Raw genomic sequence first — 20,390 nt, 5'->3', positions numbered from 1 at the left:
CTATCTGCGTACAGGATTTCGTGTTACGTAGCAGCCATCTGTTAGTGTTCTCTTGTTCTCATCCTGAAGTTTGTATATACACAGTCATTTTATAGGTCATAGTGCGAGTCTATGAGAGTCATCGACAAGGAAAGTTCACTGGTTTGTAAGGCCAACATCCAATTGAACAGACAAGACCATTGAACAACGTATAGTAAGGTAACACTAGACGTGTAATATCGGACTTGGGCAGTAGGAGCATTGATACAATGATGGAAATTCTCGTGCTTCTTTTGAAGAGAGTTGTACAAATAGAGGACACACGTCTTATGGAGTACAGCTAGCAATCTGGGCAAGATCCTAGACCTTGGTCCTTCTGAAACCTGCCTGGCAATACCTTGCAGTCCCATATGCAAGCACGGAAGCAATCATGGCACAGCCACAGAACAACTGCAAGCCCATGAAGCTATTCCCGCTCCCACTCTTATCTGAGATTAACGCACCGCCAAGCGGACTGCCCGTCAAAGCCCCGAATGCATTTACAAGTGATGCGAGTCCGATTCGTGTACCGATCTCTTCAATTGGGCTGATCTGTCCGACACAGCCAGGAAAGATGGATACGTAGCCACCTGAGCCGTAGCCAAAAGCAACAGCATATGCCATGATGGCTGCTGTACTTTGACTGCCCGGAATCCAGAGCACCAGCGTCAAGATGCCTGTGAATGTCGTGATTATCAGCATGCAGTTGAACTGGCCGATGACATCTGCCAGTGCACCTGCTGTCAAACGACCGATCAGACTGATACCGTTAATGAGCGGGAGAAGATAAGGAACAAGGTCGGACGAAACGCCGCTCGCCTTTGCCTGAATGATGATGTAGTTCAACGGTAGAAACATTCCCCAAAAGAAGAGAAAGCCACCAAACATGGTCAACACCATGACTGGCTCCTTGAGGCATCGCTGATAATCTGACAACGCGAAAGGACGCGGTTTAGACGGGGTCCGTGACCTGATCAAGACGCATGAAATCGCCATGAAAGCCAAAAACATGAAACCAACAGCTCTCAAGGTCCACCCAAAGCCGATGATCTTGAACAGACGAGATAGCATGATGGGTAGCACTATACCACCGGCTGAGGATCCGGAGTTGACGATGCCAAAGACTGTTCCGCGCTTCTTTCTGAACCATGATGTTGTCGATGTAAGAGAAGCAGTGAATACGGCGCCTGAGCCCATGGAACTAAGCAGTGCCTGGGAGAGAAGGATCTGATAGTATTGCGTTGATAAAGAGAGCATCATTATACCGAAGACATATACGGGAGCGCCGATGAGAAGAAGGTATCTAGGACCGTATGAGTCGTAGACACGTCCCCACTGCGATTTGTCCTATCAGTTCCATGTTCTATACTGTGAATGAGGTTGACTTACGACTGCTGAACCACCGACTTGGAAGAAGACCTGCAAGCTGGTGATCCAGCTAATGGAGCTGGGACTGTAGTCTGCTAGAGGACCTGTCTGGTAATACTCGAGAAATACACCGACGCAGGTTACGAGGCCGAAGGTGCAGAAGAGGCCGAACCAGCCTCCGATAACGACGAGCCATGCTTCCTGTCCGCCCTCGGGGTACTCAGTCTCGCTGATGGGAGATACTGTTTGAGACTCTGGTAGTGCCTCTGGTAGTCCCTCTACATGGGGATGTTTCTCGGATGTCTCGAGATTCATGTCTGGTCTGGTAGCGCTTGAAAGTGAAGTCTTGGTTTGAGCCATGGCGATTCAATGCTTTGCTTAGCTCTCTCTGATCTATGTTTCGCAGTCAAAAGGTAGCTTATCGGAGCAAAGGCTGAATACAAAGTAGTGCCAGGCTGTGATGTATTTCTTTTTAGATGGTAGCATATCTCGGAATCTAGATCCGTGCCGAGCCGAAAGAGCATATGACAAGCCATATTCGTGGCGGGACATTGCACATTCAGACAAACCAGGTAATGAAAAATGAAAGAAATTAGTCACCGGTGGAGATGCGTTTGCTTAACGCGGTTCTAAATGGGGTAGAGTCGAGATCTGATCAGTAGCCGACGGGGCCGCGCGGGGGACGCTACAGATCACATCGGGATGAGGGGGAGGTGTCAGCGGAGCCTCGGCATCTTAACAAGTCACATCCTGATACTTGCAGTGGAATGCATCTGCTTCTCTGCTTCGAGATTCTATCACTAGCCTGGTAGTTTACGAGGTGAGGTTTGTCCATGAGGCTTACAGGTTATAATAGCAGGCTGAACTGGGCCTTGTCGGAATACGCGCATAATCTGCAATAAATAATAACAGGAAGATAAGCCAATTCATCTGTTCAAACATATCTAAAAGTCTCGATATTGATAAATGAATCATTACTTTTACACTATCAATGTGGCATAAATGTGATGGCATGCCCTAGAGGATGTAGTAACAACAACAGTCTCGTATGAAAACCATTGTACTTCATTGAATATACTCGCAGGAGGTAGAGCTCGTATATTGGTGAGCTCTATGAGATATCTAACTAACACCGAGCTAAATATTTAACGTAAGAGGCTCAACAAAGTCCATCGCCAAGACCTTTGTCTTACCATTCGCCTCGACCGCCTTCGTCGCCGCTTCAGTCTTGATCCTCCAAGGTGGAATGCATCTGCGGTTAATTAGCGGTCTTCCATTCAACATTTGCTTGGGCAAGACTACGTACGCTTCATCATGTAGACACCAGATTACCTGAGACGGATTCCCAAGCCAGCCAACCTTCAAGGCCGCAAACTCAGCCGCCGAGCCATCATAGGGCCTACCGTTGAGATTCGCTCTTCCTGCAATAGCGAGTATCGCAATATCTGGTTTTGGCTGTAAGTCTCGTAGAATACCTTCATAGCCGCCTAAGTGTGCACTCCAAAGCAATGCTTTCTCACCAATGACAAAGTTGAACATCAACTGCCCGCCATCGCTGTGAGAAAACACGTTCCGCTTTCGATCAGAGACATACTCAATAAAAGAGCGGTGACCAGGGGTAAGTTTCTCGGGTGGCAAGAGTTCTCCGATCTTGAGCAAACCATATTTCATGCCGATGGTAATATCAAGCGTGCAACTGTACGGACTCGCGGAGCCCTTGTATACAGTCGCCGTGTCGATAACTTCAGGGTGATCCGCAGGCATTATGCAGTGCAATGAAGGCCAGACATCAACTGAGAGTGCTGCGAGTTCATCAAGCGGACGTCGAGGTGCTCCAGGGGGAGCAGGACAGAGCAATGATGGGTCAGAATTGGCTTTATTCCAGGTCTCACGAGTAAACAGTGGAATCCGCTCGCCGCCTTGAACAGGAAGGAGTTGTTGTTCAGGAACGCCGGCCTCTCTTAGGAGATTGATGGCTTCATTGTTGGCTATGACGATAGCGCCAGTTTTGATTGCGATGCGATCTGCGCCAGGCAGGCTGCGGATCCGTTAACATTATAGCCTGGAATCTGACGATTATTACTGAGTGGTCAAAATGGGCATGCGAGATGAAGATGTAGTCAGCTTCTTCGACGTCATCAACTGGTAGATATGTTTTCAAAATCGAGGGTCTGTCTAGCCATGTGTCAAGGAAGATGGTGACGCCTCGTGTACGTAGACGGAATGTCGTGGCACCTTTTGAATTAGTGACAAAGAATCTCCAGAGAAAGAAAAGTAGACTCACCGAACCATTCAAGGGTAGAACTTGTCGTCATGGTTGGCTTTGAGACGAAAGTTGCGTTGAGTGTCGTTGTTGTGAGAATAGGGCAACTTAGGGATGTTGTCTGAAAAGCTTCACCACTTTCACGTTACTGTAACTTGAGAACTAATGCATATTTTACTAGCCAGTAGTAGTTATCAGCCCGAGAAATGGCATTTTATGAGGGAATAACTTCTACCTACACATTTGATAGTATCAGCGTGTCGCTTCACGACGACTACCCTGGAGCAAGCGGGGCCGGCGGGGTAAAACACTCCGCCATCCAGACACCGTTAGCCCCCCACAATCATCGAGATAGTTATCCTGTCCCGTCGGTTCTCGATAACCCATCCTCTCCCCCTAAGCAAGCATACCAGTCGTGCCGTACCGCAACGGGGTAATTCGCTATGCAGCAGAATCCATTGTCGTGTGACCATTGCGGAGAGAAATTCCAACGCCGTGAGCACCGTGATCGACACGTCCTCCGACACACGGGCCTCAAGCCGTTCCAGTGCGACATCTGCTCCAAGTCGTTCTCTCGCAGGTTAGTCACCAAATGCGCCCAGAAACGCCGTGAGCTTTCTGACCTAATAAAGTGATACCCTTACTCGCCATCGAGCCTTGCATGGTAGTCAACCTGGCACGTCTAAAACTCGTCGCCGCCGGCGTGGCCAAGCTTGTGTACCTTGTTCAAGGGCGAAGCAGAGCTGCGATGGAAGCCATCCTTGTTCGCGATGTGAAAAGCGCAATTCGGCGTGCGTGTATCCCGATAGAGTATCTAGTGCACGGCAAGATGATAGTCATACTATAATCGTGGGAGAATCATCCCAAGGCCAAGACATTTCTGCCTCATCGCCCCTCACAGCCCAAGGCGCAGACTTCCGGGAGGAAGCTTTTATGCCTGGTGAACTCCATCTCACTTCAGAAGAATGGAACGATCCTCCTTCTATTCCCTCTGGTACTAGTGGAATGCCGACGATGGCATCAAGCACCATATACACAACAGTCCCAGACACTTCTTCCAGCTGTTCTAATGTACCAACCTTGCCCAATATCTTTACTCTCACCGGAAATTTTGACAGCCTTGGGACCATGGCAGATAACCAATGGATGCCCTGGAATCCTTCAGTGGCTCATTTCTCTTTTCCGTGGTTCATGGACGGATTGGGGATGCCACTTGAGCTACCGGATATGGCACATCCTCATGAAGATGTAGCACATCACGCAGCCTTGAGTCAACAGGTTGTAGAAGGACCAGTTTATTTAATCCCGGAAAACATATGTTCCACTTACACGAAGCCATGCCACCCGTTTCCAGAGCCGGAACCCATTGGACTGCAAATGGCTGGCGCTGAAGTCTTTGGGCATATCCATAACTTACCTGGACAGGCCGTAGAGGGTTTGAATAATTTCTACAAGACACAGAGGAGAGACACAACAGCAGCAGCTATTCCTCAGGATATCATACACGCATTTGTAGAACTATACTTTGAGTACTTTGACTCTCAGTTCCCCTTCCTACACCCGTCTCGCATGGAAGAAGCGAACCTCCCGTGGATGTTATTATTGGCCGTAGCAGCAGTTGGGAGTCATTACTCCGAGATCCGAGGTGCGGAAGAGTATAACACTGCGTTGTGTGACCTCCTCGCCCGGGCTGTTGAACTACCTGCAAGTAGAGCCACTAATTGCTGTTTATGATGTGCTAGCTAACCATAAAACCGCAGGTACACGATAACATTGCAAATGTCGACGTCACAACAGTACAATGTGTCTTTCTTTTACATGTTCTCTGGCTGTTCTCAGGCTCGCACAGAGACAAGATTGTTCTACAGCATAAGCGAAGTAGCCTAGCGACGATGTGCTGGGACCTCGTTGGCAAGGCTGACAAACGCAGACAGTCAACTCAAACTGAGCCTCGTAGTCAAGAAGCATGGCAAGTGTGGATCTCTGAGGAGAGTGAAATACGTCTCGCCACTTGCGTACGTGTATTGGAGTGTTTGAGCCATATGTTCCTGGGTACTCCGCTGGTATTCAACCTTCGTGACGCGACGCGACAACTGCCGTGTCCTGAAAGACTGTGGCGGATACGAAATGCTTTAGAGTGGAAGTCACTACAAGAAGACTCTACAGGTATCGTAGTTGTCACCAGAAGTAAGTTTATTAGTTTACTGACGATCTCTTAGGAAATGATCCTAGGCCCGATGCCTTTGCCGCCAAAGTCATTCTTCTCGAACTATACATCGACAACATGAATTACTACCGCCAAATGCACAGTTCGCAACTCCTACAGTCTTCATTTGCATCATATTTAAACTCCCCAGCAACGAACGATACCCAATACGTACCGAACTCTTCGCTTCAAAGACCTGACACCGTTAGGAGCGAAAGTGCTCTTCTAGACACGACGATCGATCAATTGACCTTGAACAACAAACCGGACCATAGAGCCTGTACAGACACAATATTACATGTCATTGCAATTCTAAGGATGATTCCTCTTGAAACTTTGCACTCTGCTACAGGCTGGGAGACGAATAAAGAGCAGATGATGAAGTCTAAAATGCATCTCAAAGACTTCTTCAAGAACGACAGTGTCAAGGCTCGGAAGGGCTTATGGCATGCTACTTGTATCTTCAAAACAACGCGGAGCTCTTGTCGTGTCGCGTGTTATGATGCACTCAGTCTCACAGTGGCGATGGGCTATATATACTGCTACAGCGAAACACGCGCATCATTGGCACCGGCTCCAACACGCCCGGTGATTACACGCCTTGACCAATTGCAAGACAGAGACGCTATTGAAGAATGGATAGAGAACGGGGGTGATAACGTCGTTCACTTGACTGGTGTTGGATTGCTGGATGGCTCTGACCACTGCGTCCGTTTCCTTCGAGATTTGGAGAAGACACTGGTGTCGCAGATTGCGTGGCGCGGGTTCTGTCGTGCTTTCGCCAGCAGTTTTGCTCAGTTGAGACGTGGTGAGACGCCCACCAAGAGCTCGAGAGAGTACCTCAATGCTGAATGATAGAGCTGTTGTGCTTACCATACGGCAGAAGAGGTCAATACATGAATAGTGGGAATCGCGTCGTAAGCTAGATATATGGGAACTCTGACTCTACTATAAGCGAGCATGTCGTGGAGAAAGTATTAAATAGTTATTGAAGTATGTACGATGCAAGGTCCTGGTTCATCGGCCCTTACGCGGTACAGCCGGGGCACTCAAAGCAAGAGTTATCGCTCCATGTTCCATCCCTTGAATGATCAGGCCAGTCCCTAAAGTCCGCCACCTTGAGCTCCCTGAACGAAAACATACACCTATCATCCTTGTACCCAGACCCAACGCAGTAATCCAGCGCCATGCAAATAGCCGCGCACTTCTCAGGTGAGCTCTGGTCAGGATACGTCGCGAGGTCCCACTGATTGTACGCTTCCCAGAAGCCCTGGTAGTTGCACAACGCACCTGGTTTGCCAGACACAGCGCGGCAGCTATCACCTTGCTCGTACGAGCAGTACCTCGTAGCGGGGAGAACAGCCGTCTCAGAGCAGGCCGGGCATGTCCAGCAGGAGTTGTGGCTCCAGACAGCGTGATCCTGAGGCCGATCTTCATGCGAGACCATATCGGATTGCTGGATTTTCTTGGAGGTGAAGAGGCAGCGGTTCTCCGTCTGAAAGTAGGCGGAAGATTCACAGTTCTGGAGAGTCTGGCAGATAGCGGCGCATTGGTAGACATCGTCTTGGTAGGGATAGTCTGCGCGGGACTCTTTCCATGTCGTGCCGGTGAAGAGAGCGGCCCAGATGCAGAGGGTGTCGCTGTGGTCTTTGAAGCGGTTGAACTCGCATTCTTGACCGCGGTTGTAGATACAGTTATCGGCGGGAGATGTCGTAGTCGCTGGGCTGTAAGAGGTACTAGTCGCAAGGGTTGTAGATTCGGGGGCGATTGTTGTATCAGTATTGACAGGCGTAGAAGAAGTCTCTGCAACAGTTGTCTCTGCGGGGCCATTCTCACAGGCAGAGCATGTGAAACAGTCCATTCCATACCAATCAACATCAATACCATCATCCGACATATCGCGGACCTCAGAGCGTGTAACAACATTGTTGGAGAAGAAACACTTCCTGGGGGCAAACATATAACCTGCTGACTTGCAGCCAGGCAGCGTCTTACAGATCTCGGCACAGTCATCGGCACCATCATAATAAGGGCGTGTCTCGTCATCGTCTTGGTTCGGGAGCTGGTATGTCAAGCCGTTGTAGAGGCCGTAGACTCTGCAGTTCCACTCGGGGTGGTTGTCGAAGCCGTCGCGCATGTCGCATGTTGGCTTACAAGCTGTCTCGGTTGGCTGCGCGGGACGTGTAGTGTCTGTGTTGGGGGGAGAGGTGGTGGTTGTCTCGGGCATGGTTCTCTCTGTGAATGTCTCCGATGAGGAACTGGCGGAGGTGGTCTCGGGGTCCATGGTTCGCTCGGTGAATGTTTCGGAGGTCGTGACTGGGTTTGTAGTGGGCGCGCCGAAGTCGAGGACAAAGTTGCCAATGTTGGCTGGGGTAACTTGATTGGAGATGAAAATTGAGTCGACCAAAATAACCGAGATGCCATTCCCAGAACATGTGATCGAGATGGCAAAGGTAGCGGAAGCAGATTCAGCATCAACCTGCTCAAGAACATGCGTCCAAGACACGCTGGTTCCGACAGATGACAGAGACTGCGAGTAGAACTGCCTGCTGCCTAGAGATGCAGCAACAGTGCAATCCTGGCTACCAAAAGAAGCAACGAGATAGTAGAACTGAACGGTATACCTGCTTTGAGAACCAGTGCTTAGTGAGTTGAGAGTCTGCCAAATACTAGCAAATGATCCTGTATCTCGCTTTCCAGCTGGGTTCCCAGAGGCAGTCAATGCAGCGCAACCATCATCGCGACTACCGTCAGCCTTGTAGCAACCTCCCTCATGAAATTCTGCATTTCCAGTCGCACCGAAGTTTGTGAGTTCGCTGGGAGGGTTGTTGGCATTGCGGACGGCGAGACTTCCTCCCTCAATAGCGTTGGTGATGATGATATCGACTTCTTGAGTTGTAGTTGTCGATTGAGGAACGGTTAGACTGGGGACTTCGGATGTTTCGGAAACGTCGGTCCGGATGGACGATGTAAGTGCAAGGCTGGAAGGTGTTGGAGCACTGGGTTTGCAAGGTCCAGCAGCGGCCAAATTAGCCAGAACCAAGCCCACGAGCGCAAGAATGGACTGCATAATGAAGTAACCTCAGTAAAAGCGACCACAAAATTGGCCAAAAAACGAGCGAACGAGAGCTTACCTCTAGAAAAGAAATCGTCCGATGCTGATTTAATATGTATGGACCCCTTGCTCTGCCAAGTCTTTACTCGACTCAGCTTCGGCAGACTATTGACAGCATCACGGTCGAGATTTACTGTTTTCCGGGTTCATCATCGAAATTCGGGTTAGCGAGCTGCCACTATTGACAACTATTGATCCTTATAGCGGGCCGTTTTGGTTGTACCTTGCAGTAATGAGTCTAGAACCCGAGACCTAAACCGAGTTCGCGATAGCGGGTGATACAGCACCAATCAGGGCTCGGGGTCGTATCCATGACGGAATTACCGCCGTTAGAATCATCTGTCCTTAGGCGTGAAGGGGATAAGAAAGCATATTTAAAAATACTTTTCACAAGCTAATTTTCCTCTTGTTTATCTTCAAGTTATCAATCTCGTGGTTTACTAGGAATTATTCTCGCTTAAGACCTCCGCTCCTGGCGCCACCGACCCCAACCTAGCCACAGCTTCGGTTAACATAGAGCCTACATTAAGGTCTTCTAGCCGAGCTTTTAGATCTGCCATCCTCTCCTTCCTACTCTCCTCAGCATCATGGTCGCCGTCTCTCGGCTCCTCCTGTGACCCCGAGCCCTTGGACCGGTCTATCTCATCCCTAGCCCTAGAGGCTTTCGCTACATGCTCGCAGGACTTTTCCAAAAACGATAATCGCAAGTCGACCTTCTCGAGATCTTCCTCGAATTCTTCCAGCCCGAGTATGTACGTAAAGGCGTAAACCATCTCCATTTCGAAACTGAAGACTGCATCACCATTGACATTTAATGACTCTTCATAGGCCTGGCAGAGCAAAGGAATGCACTTGGCAAACTTTCCGGCGAAGAGGTAGACCTGGCTTGCTAATCTGAATGTCCATGACGGGTCATCTGAAGACATGTCTGAGAAAATACGTGACGCCGCGTCTGATGAAACAATATCTGCTGCTTCGGTATTTCCTTGGTTGAAGAAGAAACGCCCTAGCATTATGTATCCACCAATGGCGTTGAATAATCCATCATCAAGACGGAGGCATGTGTCGATGTACTTGAGCTTGAGTAGAGGTAATCTCTTACTGAAAGATTCAAGGTCGTCGTATATTGAACATAATCGCCGTCCGAACCAATCGACCCTTCCAGCCATGTCCCGTACGCCCTGTGCTGTTATCAGTAATGAGTGACAGCGGAGGAATTCCAGATAGCTAGGGTCTATGCTATTGATGTCCTTGAGCTTAGAAACGAGTGACTCGAGCGGCCCAAAACCCAGGTCTTCCTCGTCGTCGGATGGTGGGACTCTTTTGATCTCTAGTAGCTCACGGGCCATGGACTGGGCAAGCCTGTACTGCCCCATAAGCGCCACATCTTCCATCATAAATAAGAACCAACTTTGACGTTTTTGGTGTCGTTGATCCGGACCAAGGAGCGCTATTTCGTCCGTCGCTTTACGAAACCACATATCGGCCTCTGCTGTATCAACTGCCATGGCGAGACACCTTGCCACAAGTATTTGGGTTTGCCATCGAGCATCTGTAACGATAGGCTCCGATGAGAGCTTTGTTGAGTGGTCCAGTAGTTGTTGGCAGCTGGAGATGCACTCATCTAGCTTGCCGGCTTTGTAGAGAGAGTCTCGATTAATGGCTAGCAAACTCAGGTCTTTAGATGTCGGTTTAGATCCTGAGTCTGCCAGAATTCCTACGGCTTGAGCAGAGAAGTCTGCGGAAACTGTGTAGTTACCGGTATATAGGAGCTTCCGGGCCATGTATTCCAGAGCATCTGTCCTGCTCGCTGTTCCAATTCGGGTATGGCAAAGCCCGTACTCCCACACACGGCTGCTGGACTCCTTGCGATACCTCCCGATAAGATCTTCATACATACGGATGAATTCATCTGCTTCCACTTTCCTCTCATGCTGTAGCAGAATAAGGATCAAGATTTGGAGGGCCTCCACCTTGAGCATCTGTATATGGGGCAGAGTAGGGAGGCGATCGGCAATTAGAACTGATTTTCGCACCATTTCCACGGTTACTTCGCTGGTATCTTGGTTCGAGTAGAATCTCACTGCTACAAGTAGCAGCAAGCTGCAAAGTTCAAAGATGCCACCTTTTCCGTTTGTCTTCTTGACCGAGATAATCGCTATCTTCTCTGCGAGTAGTGGATTGCCTTGTTGTCTCGCAACCCTGCCCGCAAGGAGAAGCATTGGAACCGGCATCGACTCTGCCGACGCAGCTAGGAGGTCTGTGCCTGTACTTCTGAATGTCGCAAAAATCTGGGACAAAGCCTGAAGACTTCCAGACACTCGTTGAATGATAGGTCCATGCGTGTTTCCGATATGTCGAGGCAAGAAAGAAATTCCATTCCCTTTCATCTCCGCAAACACGCTCCTGTGGCGTGCAAACCTTTTCAAGGGCCGGGCCTGCTGTTCCGGCACTTTCTGGGCACTTTCTGGGATGAGAAAGGCCAAAGCCAGCCATGATTGGTAGCGTTCGTCTTGATCACCGAAGTCTCTTTCTCGACGGTCCAATTCGAGATGAAAAGCCTGATCCAGTTCCATCCACATTCTGGCAAATATCTCACCCCAATAGTACATAGAACCAAGGAAGTCGTTGGGCAGGGAGTTCTCACTCGTAGCCAGAAGAAATTCGATCAAGGCGCAGAAGTGATGTGTTTTCACAAATTTGGATGTTTCGATTCTTACTTGTTCACTCTCCTGTAGAGCTGCTGCTAAATGGAACGGGAGATATCTTGCAACGTAGGGGAAGAAGATATATTTTGATGGTAATGATGGGGCTCCTCCATCCGTTAATGGGTACCCAAGGTCTATAGACTTGATGTACTTGAAGCAGGCCAAGGACATGGATTCCTGAGCTTCCGCGAGGTCGACCTGGAAATATGAAATATTCGCATCTTCTGATTCCCATTCGTTCTTTGGTCTAATTAGAAAATCGGTTGCGGATGCATGGATGGTATGATAACGACCTTCTGTGAGCCTCACAAAGTCGCCACAGGCATCCATGATACCATCAATGGTGATGAGATCATCCTCAATTGTGCCATTCATGTTGGCCTGAGTGGCATATGCATAGCATAGGTCTTCGCCCGTCATAGGCTCAGGGCAGGCTAGTATGGAAGACAAGACACATCTCGCACGCTTCATCGATATCGAAGGCTTTGCTAGTGATCCTTTTGTCCGAATCATGAGTTGCAAAAGTAGTCGATGATACTCGCGATCGAGGTCGTGGGGAACCTGTTGAAGCGTTTGTCTAACGTCTTCAACACTAGAGCAACGCCTCAGCTCTTTCAAGACCAGGGTTACCCAGAGGAACATAACTTGAGTCTTGGCTTCTAAACTCTTCTGGGCCTCGTCCCTTATGGCCTGTGAGTAGCTTTTGAGTGAGTCATGTATCTCGGCAGCAATTAGCTTCTCGATGTCGCCTCGTATGAGATGTTCTGTGATCTCCAGTCTTGGCCCAGCTCTTTTGAGAAACGTTCGTAACGAGGCTTCTCGCCCAGCCAGGAGCACGTGAAGGTTGGTGTGATCCTTGACCAGGTCCAGAACAGTTGAGAGACACCCATCGGTACTGCAGTTCCAGTCCTCAGAAGACTCATCAATACCGTCGATGGTGCAATAAACCTTCTGGCTGATACCAGATAAAGCAATTCGTAATGCCTCAACAAGGCTCCTCTTATCGATGCCATCACTTCGAGTTAATAGCTTGGATACTTTCTCAAGGTCGGCATCTTTAATGCGCCTCAAAGTCTGCCATACCAGGGTTCTCAAGAGGTCTTGGAGCTTTCGTTGGTTTTCATCACCAGACCAGAACGAAAAATGGAGAGCGATCTGGCCTTGATCTCCAAGTTTTTGGGCAATAGACTTGATGAGCACAGATTTCCCGCAGCCCTTCATGCCATGGATACAAAGAGTGCGCTTGAGATAGGAATCCGGCATGGTTGGAGAGCTTTTGACCCAATCAGAGAGCGTCGTTTGTGACCAAATCCATTCGCAGGTCCCGGGTGATTTGTCGGGAATAAAGCTGTCGCTACAGGGATGCAAATCTGCTCGCAAACGAGAAGTGACGGTTTCGTGCAATACATCTAAAGTATTTAGAGCTATTCATTAATCTCTTACTTGACAACGCACCTTTCATGATTTCTTGTTGAATATGCGTCATGATTAATACGAGCTCAGTTTGGATATGGCTTAGGCGGGTCGACCACTCATTGAGGGTTTTTTCGAGTTCAGTCAAGACAAGATAAAACTTCTTCAGAGACCTGCGCGTCTCTTTCTTGATGTTTGAAGGCTGAAGCACAAGCTTGAGGGAGACAAGCTCTGTCGTCCACTGTTTGATGGTTGATTTGTGCTGTTCGAATTGCGGTTTGGTCCATAAGCCCTGTTCCTTTCCGCGCTCGAGGATTTGTTCGACATTTTGGAGACTTTGAATCAGATTCTGGGCTACCTTTGGCGCAACGTCTTTTTTTGATACCCCACGAACTGCCGTTATCACTGCCTGGATGATCTGGATAAGGCCCGGAACAGCGGCTACGACACCAACGACCTCCATGATCAGCGCTGACTCTCAGTAACAATGATAGTAATAAAGGGTTGCGGAATAATGGACTTTGAAGTTGAGCGTCGTGGGACAATGAAGAAGTACTTGTTGTTGTTGTAAGAGAGAAAAAGATTTATGCGACAATCGCAAGATCACTCATTTGGGGCTGTGTCTTCAGTCTTACACACCCCCGCATCTAATCTGTCCAAACCTGCATAATCGGGCTGAGGACCAGGGCCTTATTGGAGAACACGTTTCTCTTGGATGAGTCGGCCTCTTGCCAATCAAACAACGAGGCTTGTTATTGTCGACAAGGTTGTTGCAGCTATGGGCTCTGGCGTGCTAAACCTAAATGTCCAAGACACCTGTTTTTGCAGCTGAACCTTTTCCCAAACGCCAACGAAGCCTTGATCAAGATATTCGTTTGTTGCCGGGGGGCAGGGGTAGTCCACCCGATCAGCCTCAAGCTCCTCTTTTGTTCGTGACCCATCTCGCGCTCCTCGTTGCTGGGGTATATCAATATTGCTGTACCAATTGGATTGAAAATTGTGGCACTCGACACCCCCACGACGACGAGCTTGATAGAGAATGCGAGCCGATTCATACGACATGACATATGTCAAATATGGCGGTCATTTGCATGGCGACCAGTATCCCACCATACCGTAGTAGCCGATTCCTAAAATGGCTACCTTACCATTCGACCAGCTTTGGGCAGCGGCCCATTCAACAACGTCATAAAGATCTAGGGGGTGAATTGTTTTCTTACAATGGTTTCCAATCAAGAATTCTTAATTACTTACCTTGGCCTCCGGGGTCAGCTTGGATCTTAAATGATCTTTCGAAGTTAAATATCTTTCGAAGCCAGAGGGATGTAGCCGCCCTTCACTGTGACCGGCATCACGCTCACCGATACGGGGAAGAGCACAGCCGTGATCCAAGTAATGGCTTACTTCCGTTTGCTGGCCCTGAGTATTCCAATACAAGTATTAGCTATTTCTGGCAGGAATAGGGAGAAATGACGGATGAACCACCTGGAGCCCAGGTGCATTGACGCATACCCTTGAGGCAAATTGTCCCAATAAGCAAGGTTGAGACCTGCACTACCATCGGCAAATCGAGGGCTCTTTGCCTGACTCCAGAGCTTGGTCTGACACGACTAACTAGCATCAGCATGCCGAGCTTTGCCACCGATTCTGATCAAATGTAGGTTAAGCTGGCGTTCTAATTGGGCAATTGTGTTGGTTAGGTGGTATACTGCCCGGAATGACTTTGATAAGAGTGTTGTTTTGAGTTGATAGACCCTCCAGCTGATGGCTCACATCACGCGCCTCACACGCTGGCGTCCTAAGACTGCCCTATCTCCAGTGCGCTCTTCCAAAGGCGCTTGGACGGTGGTTTGAGAATACCGAAGCATTTAGGTTTCATAAGGCTTACGGCAAAGTATATATTATAAAAGCTTTTAAAAAAAAAAAAACCTTAGATTAAATTATAATTTATTATTGATATATATTATATAAAGTATCTTATAATTTATTATAATAAAATATAATAAAAACTAAAGGTTAAAGAACCTAGAATATTAAATATAAATTACTACTAAATAATTAATATTTTTTGTTAACCTTATTTTTATAATAACTTTATAATTAACAGTTTAATAATTTAACTTTATAATATTATTAATAAGGTCCCAAGAGCCGTTCCCTTAGTGTATCTCTCATGAGATACCTCGCCCTTCCGCGAGATCTTGATCCGTCTCAAACGGAAGGCGAAAAAAAAAGGGTCCCCACCACTCTGCGACCGCCTGGTAGACATGGTGTTGCTACCTCCTAGCTGAGGTCCTAGACTTATCGGAACCCCTTGTGAGGTGAATCAGTACCGAATTTAAGGTGTAGCCCTCTCTGCTTTGGACGTTCGATGGTTAAAGTGGCTCCGTATGCGATTTTGATACCAGTAATCATATATGACTTATTTGTAGCGAACCAAGGCTTATTAGCACGCATGAACCTTTGCACCCCCTCATCCATTGATGCTAGAAGTTGAATTTATTGATGAGATAATGAGACGAAAACCTGATGAAAGTTATAAATACCCTAGAGGCCGCCGACAAGCCAGTCAGCCTCACAAGGATATCCATCCAATAACAAACAACCTCAAGCGCGCACCCCCATATTTATACCTGGCAGCACAGCCCTCGGCGCAAAGCCCCGCCTCAACTTCTACACAACCGTGACACGTCTCAAATAATCCACTCTCACAACACATCACAAAAGCATCGTGAGAGATCCAAGACCCAATTCAAATTCATCTTGCCGACAATTTCGTATCATCAATCTGAACTCTATATTAGAGCAAAGTGATTCTGTAACGGAACCATAAGCATGGGCCAAATACCAGCTTCCGAGATTAGACGTCAATCTCGTTCCCAGGCAGCTCCTCCACCTCCCAGTAAATACTCGGGAATAAGCAGTGCTTTTAGTGCTTCTGCCAATCCCGATGAGGACTGGACTAAGATCTTTGACCTTGCTGAGCGCCAAAAATTACAGAACCGCATTGCTCAGCGCAACTACCGTATGTTAACCCTACTTAACTCTAGATTCACTTTAGAGCTTTATAAGCTATTCTTACAGAGCTTATAGTCCTTTTTAGGCAAGAAGCTCAAGCGCCGCCTTGAAGACCTCAAGCGGCGTGCTGGTTCTGACGACGCGGAGTCTGATAAGCAGCTACAGAAGCCTACTGAGTCGAAGAAAGGACTTCAATCTTTGAGGGGGATTCGCAACAGAGATACGATATCAAAAGATAACACGCGGGGAGATGAAGCGCGGATGGATGATCTTCTAGCCTCTTTTGGAAGAAGGGCAATGCGAGTAAAACCTGAAGCGCTGTCTTGGAAACAGCAGTACGTGGTCGATAACAGAGCAATTACTACACTACCTGCTGACTAGACTTAGTATAGTAGGACCGGGATTTGAGCAGAAAAACGGCCGGATTTTTGAGGTACCTCAAAGCTCCGAGCGTCGCCCCCAAGTCCTGCGTGCCAACACCGGATACTCTTACATCCCACCGATAACAGACACGTATGACATGTTTGGCAACACCAACCTGCTTCTCGCTGAAGACGATCATGAAAGCCATGGGGGACATAATGGCTTTGTTGTCCAGAATATAGATGGGGATCAGTGGATTAAACCGACTGTAGTCCCCTACTCTACAACAGATGGGGAAGACACTGTTCCAAGACAGGTTAATGGCATTGAGATCCGGATGAAGAAACAGAAAAATAATACAAGAGGGAAGGGACAGAAGTCAAAGAAGGGATAAATAGGGCTTCAGGCATCATCTCGTGCAGAGGTTCTGGCCAAACTGTCAAAATGAACAACCTTGCCAAAGAAGAGCATAGCATCGCCAATTTCAGCTCTCCGCGGATAGACAAGGAGAGGCAAAGGAAAGGTTCATATAACGTCTGCGACTTACTCCCAGCATCAAAAGCTAAGATAGATATATTATATGTCTGATTAAGGGGCCCTTTATGGTTATTATCAACTAGATCCGAGCTCAGCGGACGACATTTACAGGAACTATTCTCACAAAGTCCCTACACTAATACTCTTACGCTAGTTAGAACATGTCGCCTGTGAGATTGATTTACGGCCAGCAAAGCACGTGATGTAACCGCGGGGTATGTGGGTTTCAGCTAATACTCCGCCCCTCACTGCAAGATCAAGGAAGAGAAACGCATGATGCCACGACAAAAGGGCAAAGGTAAGTTTGCGCCAATTGAAAGTATAGTCATTCACTCACTCAAATAATGCTAGGTTGCTCAATTTGTTCGAGGCGAAGGATCATCTGCGATCTTGGCCAACCGAGCTGTCAAAAATGTCTCGGCAGGGGATTTGCCTGCCCCGGCTACGGTCCGAGACTTCGATGGGTTCAGGGCGTGGCTCTTCGTGGCCATCTTCGGGGTATCCAATTTCCTATCCCCGAGTCTCCAGCATCCGATTCCTCACCAAGTCTGGATAACAACACGCAACAACTGTTAGACTATTATGACAAGAACATCGCCGGGTTGATGGTCTGGATCGACTCGGAAAAGAATTATTACCGTCAAAAGGTTCTGCCTCTTGCTCAGACGAATGAAGCAGTCCGTCTCGCTATATGCGCTGTCTCGGCCCAGCACGCAGCAAGAGACTTCACGCCATCTACTGTTTATGAGAAAGATAGGGATCATGTTTTGTCGATGATCATGCAAGGTGTTGATGACATGACCGCACATCCCCAACTCACAGTGACTGCCGATACAGCAGAATGGATGCTCTCGTCGATGATGGTCCTGTCATCCTACGAGTTAGCGCATGCTGGCGGTGCAGAAGCTGCTGATTTCCACCGAAAGGCAGCTCGTGCGTTAGTCAACACTCTATCGACTCTGGACTTTCCTAAAAGTAGCCTTTTCAACTTTTTGCAGAACCAGCTTTCTATGTATGATATTTTCGCTTGCACTACTATATTCGACACAACAGACGTGCAAGATGCGATTCGGCCTATTGAATTCGGGGAAGATAGGTCATTCTCTGCGTATCTACTACTTCTTCGTGATGTGACGCTCATATCTCGTAGCGGTTCAGCTCAGGGCCCAACTCGCGATTGGAGGGGCGAGTTTGTGCAAGCACGAGGGGAGACTTTGATGGAAGTTGGTAGCAGCGGTTTGTGCTCGTCTGCTGATCGTGGGGACTTTATACGGCTTGTTGATGCCTACCATAACGCTGCGCTGTTGTACACTGCAAGATGCCTTGGTCATCAGTGCTGCCCGGAAGAGACAGTTAGTCTGCTCGATTTGTTCCAACTACTGACTGGTATGGAGAATCTACATGCGTGCATTCATAACCTCGCATGGCCAATCTTCATCGCTGGGACAGAATGTTACGGCGATGACGACAGGCAGCTCATAGTGAGAGATCTTTACCAAAGCTTGTCTGACGTCACAGGATTCAAGCATCACGGAGACGTTCTCACATTTCTCGAGACATTCTGGTCCGGTAGAGATCCAGACTGGCGTGTACTAGCAAACCAATGGGAAGGTCTCGGTAGAAGAATTCTAGCAGTTTAAGAAAATAGACTTTTTACTTCTTGACAGTCTCTTCATCCTCAATCCCGAAGATGACTTTCATCGGATCCCGATACTTGTAGTAGCCCAAAGCCGGTGGACACATGCCATACCCCAGCAATCTGAGCATCTTGGGGGGAAAGTTCCGAGCTTTTGCAACCTCTGGGGGTATGCTAAGGTACTGATTTTCTTCCTGTCTCAAGGTTCCCTTACACATGAACATACCGATTGTTTCTCGGGCATCATCCCTTTGCACGTTAGCTTGCATGATACGAGAAGAAGTGTGATATACTAACTTGGTGGTATTGGCTCCGCCTGCGTGATACACGTTGCCCAGGAAGAGCATAGCATCGCCGATTTCTAGCTCTCCGGGTATAGCCTCTTCGTCCAGTGGGCATCTATCAGGGCCCCAGAGATGACTCTTTGGGATCACAATAGTCGCGCCATTCTCTTTAGTCGTCTTGGTCAAAGCCTAGCGACGTTAGATAATCCGAATTGTTCAGCTCAACGGGATGTGGCTTACCGTCACGCAACCGAGCATTACGGGCATGTCGCAGTTCCTCGGATGATAATCCGAATCATCTCTATGAAGCGCCTGTTGTTTTCCACCAGGCTCAACGCGAAACCCAACGGCACTGGCAATGTATGGCTTTCCGAAGACCGTCAACTGCTCTTGACCTTCCCAGTATGTGTACTTACTACCCAAAACCTTTTCAGCAACAGATTGGAACAAGGGGTTGATGGCTAGTTCGACACATGCGTCTGAGGTAGTAAAGAACCCGGTTGCTCGCTTCGTGGTGGGAGGAAAGAAGCCAGAGTCATCTTTGACATCTGAGTCAAAGAGCGGTTTCAGGTCGCTTCGAATCTGTTCGCATAGAGACTTGGAAGCTATTCCTTTGACGATCAAGGCACCGTCTCTCTCTAGGGCATTGATGATGGTGTCTGCAGTTGTCCCAGGGTCATTGGCATGCAATGTCGAGATTGCGGTTCCAGCCTCTGTGGGATAGGTTGAGGAAGAGCACATGATGTTTGCGGCCAATGAGAAATAAATAGACCAGGATCAGTGATTTACAATTGGGAGAAAGATTTCAAGAATCGCAGTTGCAACTGATATGCCTTTTAATACTTGCTTGTCAGTTCCTGACCTTACGCTACTGTTTCTCACATTAGCAACTAAATTAAGAAGTTAAACTGAGATTTCTCTGAGTAACTTCCTAAGTCAGTATAGCTTCAGTGTTATGTGGGTCTTCTCACCACAACATCTAAAAAGGGAACACCTGATAGTTAACCTATAGTAGAAATTATATTACCTTTTTACTCTTTTAATAGTGGATTATGTACTCTGAATCGTTGAAGAAGTGTAACTACACACTTTATTACTGACCCTTGAGCGGTCTATTTTTATTTAGCCCAAGCCTACTTTGAAGCTCTAGGGCGAACACGTCATAGACGCTCTGTCAACTTATAGAGATTCACATTAACGACAACAAGATTTCACTTCAAGTACTCATCAATTATCTAGATTATCTTCATAATGGCGGAGGAGCATCTACACGATTGCCGCTTTTGATACCAATCAACTTCAGCAGCTGAATAAGTGGCTGTACTAAGCCGCCCCAGTGCTTGAGGCTACTCACAAAAACAAAGATCAGGGCTGTCAAGTTGTTAGTAGTCCGTAACGCAAGTCTTTTCAATAACACTAACCAGATTGACGGATAGAGGCACGATCAAAGCTTGGAACCTA

General features: G+C 48.0%; 8 protein-coding genes; 3 read left to right on the top strand and 5 right to left on the bottom strand.

The window, feature by feature from the left end:
* Window positions 1–339: 339 nt before the first annotated feature.
* Window positions 340–1,746, bottom strand: FFUJ_05428 (related to monocarboxylate transporter 2; the record flags this gene model as incomplete). XM_023578637.1 has 2 exons in its annotated part: window positions 340–1,353; window positions 1,408–1,746. 2 exons carry the CDS (start codon window positions 1,744–1,746, stop codon window positions 340–342), a joined length of 1,353 nt encoding a protein of 450 aa, XP_023431615.1.
* Window positions 1,747–2,523: 777 nt separating this feature from the next.
* On the bottom strand, window positions 2,524–3,701 carry FFUJ_05427 (uncharacterized protein; the record flags this gene model as incomplete). XM_023578636.1 has 3 exons in its annotated part: window positions 2,524–2,638; window positions 2,693–3,374; window positions 3,671–3,701. 3 exons carry the CDS (start codon window positions 3,699–3,701, stop codon window positions 2,524–2,526), a joined length of 828 nt encoding a protein of 275 aa, XP_023431614.1.
* Window positions 3,702–4,092: 391 nt separating this feature from the next.
* Window positions 4,093–6,710, top strand: FFUJ_05426 (uncharacterized protein; the record flags this gene model as incomplete). XM_023578635.1 has 4 exons in its annotated part: window positions 4,093–4,229; window positions 4,282–5,357; window positions 5,426–5,815; window positions 5,869–6,710. 4 exons carry the CDS (start codon window positions 4,093–4,095, stop codon window positions 6,708–6,710), a joined length of 2,445 nt encoding a protein of 814 aa, XP_023432786.1.
* A 172-nt stretch (window positions 6,711–6,882) lies between these two features.
* On the bottom strand, window positions 6,883–8,925 carry FFUJ_05425 (uncharacterized protein; the record flags this gene model as incomplete). The annotated part of the gene is made up of 1 exon (XM_023578634.1): window positions 6,883–8,925. One exon carries the CDS (start codon window positions 8,923–8,925, stop codon window positions 6,883–6,885), a length of 2,043 nt encoding a protein of 680 aa, XP_023431613.1.
* A 485-nt stretch (window positions 8,926–9,410) lies between these two features.
* FFUJ_05424 (uncharacterized protein) lies at window positions 9,411–13,554 on the bottom strand (the record flags this gene model as incomplete). XM_023578633.1 has 2 exons in its annotated part: window positions 9,411–13,087; window positions 13,134–13,554. The coding sequence occupies 2 exons, from the start codon at window positions 13,552–13,554 to the stop codon at window positions 9,411–9,413; spliced, it is 4,098 nt and encodes a 1,365-aa protein (XP_023431612.1).
* Window positions 13,555–15,926: 2,372 nt separating this feature from the next.
* FFUJ_05423 (uncharacterized protein) lies at window positions 15,927–16,866 on the top strand (the record flags this gene model as incomplete). XM_023578632.1 has 3 exons in its annotated part: window positions 15,927–16,116; window positions 16,195–16,444; window positions 16,491–16,866. The coding sequence occupies 3 exons, from the start codon at window positions 15,927–15,929 to the stop codon at window positions 16,864–16,866; spliced, it is 816 nt and encodes a 271-aa protein (XP_023431611.1).
* A 419-nt stretch (window positions 16,867–17,285) lies between these two features.
* FFUJ_05422 (uncharacterized protein) lies at window positions 17,286–18,649 on the top strand (the record flags this gene model as incomplete). XM_023578631.1 has 2 exons in its annotated part: window positions 17,286–17,307; window positions 17,361–18,649. The coding sequence occupies 2 exons, from the start codon at window positions 17,286–17,288 to the stop codon at window positions 18,647–18,649; spliced, it is 1,311 nt and encodes a 436-aa protein (XP_023431610.1).
* A 13-nt stretch (window positions 18,650–18,662) lies between these two features.
* Window positions 18,663–19,670, bottom strand: FFUJ_05421 (uncharacterized protein; the record flags this gene model as incomplete). XM_023578630.1 has 3 exons in its annotated part: window positions 18,663–18,894; window positions 18,943–19,118; window positions 19,170–19,670. 3 exons carry the CDS (start codon window positions 19,668–19,670, stop codon window positions 18,663–18,665), a joined length of 909 nt encoding a protein of 302 aa, XP_023431609.1.
* Between the last annotated feature and the right edge of the window lie 720 nt (window positions 19,671–20,390).

Source organism: Fusarium fujikuroi, chromosome FFUJ_chr06, assembly GCF_900079805.1.
Source record: "Fusarium fujikuroi IMI 58289 draft genome, chromosome FFUJ_chr06".
NCBI classification, from domain to species: domain Eukaryota; kingdom Fungi; phylum Ascomycota; class Sordariomycetes; order Hypocreales; family Nectriaceae; genus Fusarium; species Fusarium fujikuroi.
This window is presented reverse-complemented; position numbering and strand designations above follow the sequence as displayed.